Genomic DNA, 5,538 nt, shown 5'->3' with positions numbered 1-5,538 from the left:
ATAATAATCAATATTAACGAGGGTTATAATTAAAAAATGACAATAAGCTACCAAAACATTACTTCAAATAATGTTCTAATAAACTATCCAAACATATATAAAAAAATAAGTTACCTTAGTTTATCCAACTGCATAAATTTCATCTTAAAGATTAAGTTACAAAGACTAGTAGCTTAGTTGCTTCTGCAAATCAACCGATACTAAAGAGTCCTAGCCTCATGTCTACATGTTATGCTTCATTAATGCCAATCTCTCATGAAATGAAGAGCTTTATATCACTACCAACCCTCCTTCCAGTCTTGCCATTATCGTCTTAAATCAAACCAAACCAAACCAAACCAAACCAAACCAATATATGATCCTATCAAAAGAAGACAGGGGTTATCCCATGTCATTTTGATTTGCCCCAGGTCCCATGCCAGGAGAATCCCAAGTTCAGCCTAACCTCTATTCATATGGTCAACCGTTTCAAAATTGATGCTACCAATTGCCTTTGTTGTTTCGGATCTCTCTCCACAATAAAGAGACGGACATTAGATCAAGGAGCTGTTTACGAAATGTTTACCAAATCAGATGTCACTTACCTTACCAAGTGAGTACCGCAATGACTGCTTATCTTACCCGGTAAGAGTCATAGCAATAGCAATGACCAATAATTTACCTAGTGAGACATAAGGCTCTTACCCGGTAAACGCTTACCAACCATCCATTTTGATAGCCAATGATGTTACTCGATAAGTTAGGTGAGGGTGGTGACATTTGCCTCTATGTGCTAACCCGGTAAATATTTGGTAAACGGCCTCTAAATGATCATGCGCTAATCAGAACCTATTTTAAACTAAGATTTTGGCACGTAAGCCCGACACTTTAAAGATACATAGGTGTTACCTCACCCACCAAGGCAATTAAAGCAGATTCCACCCTTCTTGAAAGCTCAGAGTAACGGCTATGTATCCAAGTATCCCCGGGCAATAGAAACATAATTACTGTTTCCATGGCTAACAACTTTATGAAAAGTAACCGGGTAGCATCTGATTGGTTTGAATTTAGGCTCTAAAGGTCAAAAGTGCCTGAAGGTCCCAAGTTCGAATCTAATGAGAAATAAAAATCCCCTTTGTGGCCACAGAGGTTCAAATGCAGTGATTTCGGCTACCGGCGAAGCAGGTGGTCGCCCCGGGATTAGTCGGCTTGCATAGCGGGTTGGATATCCGGGTTAATAGAAAAAAACTTTATGCAAAGCAGATTCCACCCTTGTTCAAAACTGATAATGTTAGGAAACTTATTTTCCTTTACTGCTAGTTTCAACATGATTCACTAAATCTATGGATTCAATCATCTGAATCAACTGCCACTTTTGCTCTCATCTCAGTCAAGTTATTGACCTTTCCTCTACTCAAGGGGTAGAGGGGTTGTTTTCATGAAGACCCCGACTTGTGGAAACATTTTGGAAAAATATGAGAAACAGAAAGTTCAATAAAATGTTTGGAAGTTTTGTGGATTTTGAGAAGAAAATGGATAGCAAGTAACAGAGGAAGATAAAAGTAGAAAGGGTGTGTGCAAGCAGACAATAAAGATTATTTACAATAAAGACAGTGATGACATATGTGAGAAAACAAAGATAAAACATGCAAGAACAGAAGAAGTGTTCTCATCATCATTGAGTTATGATGCAAAGAGGATCGTGTAAACAGGCAACAATCGTCAAGGATGTGTGGCAAAGAAGAAAACATGATATCCTAAGCAGACAGACCTTTCCATACCAGATAGCCCCGACTTATTATCATGGGAAAATCTCAACTGAACATCAAAATCAGGAAATATCATCGCAATTTTAGATCTTAAGGTACATTGTTATGGAACACTTTGTAAAAGACAATAAAATTTAGAGCCTAGTCGGGGGACAGAGAAACAGGCAGCGGGATAACTTCTGGTAGCTGTCAAGTGAGATCAGATAATTTAGCTGTGCAGAGTTTCTATCGAGATCACCCAATGTAGCAATTAATTTTGCACAGACCCATATATTATGAAAAAAAATTAGTCACTACCACCTCATAAGAGTCTTTTACCTCATTAATACATACTTGAACCTTTAAATAAACTATGCTACCTCTGACATGAAGATCACACAAAGACCAAATTCACATTGGTCAAAACACTCTAGTCTTTGCATTCAAGCAAGACATTAGCATATAATATCAAGATGTGAAGAATATATCAAGAGTTAAACATGAACTATCTTTTAGTTTACAACCATCAGTTACATTTCAAAGTTTCTCGAAATAAAAATCCAATAGGTGCATCACAAGTGCCATGTATTACAATGGCATGTCATGAGCCATAATCAGTTTGTTCACCAGCATACATACACATGAACTAGCTTTCACCTTGTAATAAAGTCATAATTATCTAGTACATTTCAAAGTTCAAACCTTCTACAAAAATAAATAAGTATCCAAAAATATGTATGACACGGTCATGTCCAGAACCAATATCAGTCTGTTCACCGATATATACACGAATTAGTTTTTTTTACTCCATAAAAACGACTTATAATCATCTAATTATACCTGGGATATTCTCCAAGAAGATTGAGATTAAGTAGATGATTATGGGATTTCCAAATCTCTACAGCCCTTCTCCATAAACGATTATAATCATCTACATAAACAATTCTCAAGAAGGGTAGTAGGGATTAAGGTCATTAAAAAGAGTTGTAAATACCAGCATATATTAGTGTAAATATGTCAATGTATTTAAGCTACATTCACTCTCACATAACAAGCACAATCTTCACATAAAATGGTGTTCTGAGTGGAAACCATATCATTTTATCTTTGCATGAAGCAATAGAATAGTTTACTAGTGGCAGTTCCCTCTGATCCCTTAACTATCATAAGCATAAATCAACTAGAAGTAGCAAGGATTCTGTGTCTCCCATAAGCCGTATTGCTACTACCAATTTAAGAAGTTAAGACCAGTCATGATGAAGCAATCTATAAGTAGGTGGCATCAAAAGGATCAAGAACTTGAAAGTAACAGGCTAACAGCAGTCAGGTCTTAAAAATGAGGCATCATAGAAACAATAGTAAACTGCACCTCGATACCAGCTGTAACGAGAAGAGAGAATTGTGGCAACCACAAAGAGCTACACATATTTAAAGGGTGATGCACCATTTCCCATGTCTACAAATCAGACGAAAAGCTTATGGCCGGATCCCATGTAGGCATACAAAGATGCAAATCATAGAGCAAGTCTATTTCGAATTACAACAGGTCCTTTGATGCCAACTCAAGCAAGAATAATCCTACAATTCATGGCCTTGACTTTATACCTTAACCTTTACACGAGGATAATCAAACATGGAACACACAAACTCTTACTCCCACCTTTTGTTTAGGATCTCTTTACACATTAAGTACGGAAGTAAACGCGTATTCAACGTACTTATAAGCCATCTGTGATTTCAGCAGATATGGCTCTTGTAGAACTTGCAATAAAATGGGAAGACTCTTTTTTTGAGATGTTTCGAATTGTAGGCTATTTGCAAAACCAATTACTGTTACATTTCTTGAGATGATTTGGCCTTGATCATTACATTCAGGAAAAGTGTATTCCATGAAAAAAGAAAGCCAAGAAATTCATATTCCAAAAATGTAATCGTGGAAAAGGAACCCCACCTCACTAAATGCAGGCATTAGAGCAGAAAAACATTGTAAAAGAAGGAACTGAACGCAGTGATACCAAATGTACAAGTAGATTGAAAGCATTAAACTTATCAGAAAGAAAACTAGCACCCATCATACAATAGCACCTTTTCTCACAATTTATAATCAGGATATAGAAACTTTTAGGAAGAATGCTCTTTTACCAAAATGAGTCATCTAATTCATAAGCTATTCATTTCTTGCCATAGATCATAACCCAATCCCACCAACCATCAGGTAATTTGCATCCTACATAGAAACCACCTACAATCATACAGATAAAAGACAGGTTACAAAAACATTAACATAGCAAAATCCTTTTGCCAAAAGCTACTTACCAGCTTCAATGTTGCTCTTCAATGCTTAAGGTTGCTGACACTATTTTCCTCCATAGAATTAATCTTTTCCTGAGCCTGTTCCTGGCCGACTGACGAAACTAAACCATTGCTTATTTTTTCTCCTTGAGCAGCCTTCCCCAAGTTATCAGTCTTTCCAGATCCATTTTCAGCGACAGAATTGACTCCTGAATCTTTACCATTAACAACATCTACCTGCATTACCGCAACCCCATTACCCTGTGCTTCAGACACAACACTTTTAACCCTCTCTTTCAACTCCACTGCATTCAAAGCTTCCAAAACCTCATTCGAAGTATCAACCTTGTTGTTCACAACCACAGGCATGGCCACAACACCGTTGTTCGCGTTACTAACTTTCTTATTGCTATCAACAGCAATTCTCTTTTCCTTTCCCATTAGATACACAACATGATCGAGTGCCTCCCTTGCTCTTTTCTTCGTATACGATGCCTCCTTTGATCTCTTCTCCGCTTCTGCCGCTGTCGCTACCTCAGCCTTACTCATCGACATCGCCGCTATCTTCCCTGCAGCAAGTAGCAACCTCGCCGCATTTTTATCAATCGCCCTACCACCACTCCTACTCCCGTTTTCTACTCTATTAAGATTTAAAACAAGAGCGTTAGGGTTTAAGCAAGACGAGCAAGGCGACGGACCACGCGAAGATTGGATTGAGGCCGCAGCTGTAGAGGAGATGCAGTTAGGGTGAGAGGAAGAGTAGCATTTGTAGCAAACGACGGCGTCATCGGGCGGCGAACGGTCGTAGACGCCAAGACAAGCGGGACAGAAGAATGGAGCGTGAAGGCGGAGGACGCAAGTGGTGCAGAGGCGTCGGAAGTTACTTCGGATACAGACGTGGTGGAGAAGCTTCCGCTCTTCGACGCCGCAGTGGCCGCAGACGGTGGCTAATGTAGGGTGGTTGTTGGCGGTAGTTGGATTGGAGTCGTGCTTCATCATCACTAGGAGAATCTTGGATCAATCATTAACCCCTAACACATACTGGAATTCTAGGGTTTATGGGACGATGGAAGGAGCGAAGGAGAGAGGGACAGACGGAAGACGGTTCAGTAGCACCACGGAACCCGGTCCGCAATTAATCGGCCAAACCCGACCGATGACACCGACACGATATACTTTACGAGTTGCTTGCAAATATATAAGGGCAAAAAGAAACGAGATTTATCTTGTTCTTATTTAATGTAACCAATTTTCCCTTTCTCAATTAATTAATTAATTTTTTTTTCATTTGGAGTCCAAAATGACTTGTAACTTGTATGAGTGGTTGAAGTTTATTAGAATTGCCATGTCATTTTTTTAATTTAGATTTTTGTATTTTTACTCGTAGCATTTTATTTTCTCATCTTTCTTAATTATACATAGGTCTTTGACGAGAAGAAATGATTCATCGAAATAATGAGTCACCATTGATATCGACACATATGTTCAATTCTTTTCCTTCTTCTTAAAAGTTCAGCAT

General features: G+C 38.5%; 1 protein-coding gene across 1 annotated transcript; it reads right to left on the bottom strand.

Moving 5' to 3' along the window:
• Nucleotides 1–3,713: 3,713 nt before the first annotated feature.
• LOC112500793 lies at nt 3,714–5,146 on the bottom strand. Its single transcript, XM_025104374.1, has 2 exons — nt 4,044–5,146; nt 3,714–3,969 (listed from the first exon to the last, which is right to left on the bottom strand). Exon 1 carries the CDS (start codon nt 5,016–5,018, stop codon nt 4,062–4,064), a length of 957 nt encoding a protein of 318 aa, XP_024960142.1. The 5' UTR covers nt 5,019–5,146; the 3' UTR covers nt 3,714–3,969; nt 4,044–4,061.
• Between the last annotated feature and the right edge of the window lie 392 nt (nt 5,147–5,538).

This window comes from Cynara cardunculus (genome assembly GCF_001531365.2).
Source record: "Cynara cardunculus var. scolymus isolate 2C chromosome LG 17, CcrdV1, whole genome shotgun sequence".
NCBI classification, from domain to species: domain Eukaryota; kingdom Viridiplantae; phylum Streptophyta; class Magnoliopsida; order Asterales; family Asteraceae; genus Cynara; species Cynara cardunculus.
This window is presented reverse-complemented; position numbering and strand designations above follow the sequence as displayed.

Coding starts and splice junctions, on each gene's coding strand:
- LOC112500793 (XM_025104374.1), bottom strand. CDS start 5,018: ATGATGAAGCACGACTCCAATCCAACTACCGCCAACAACCACCCTACA.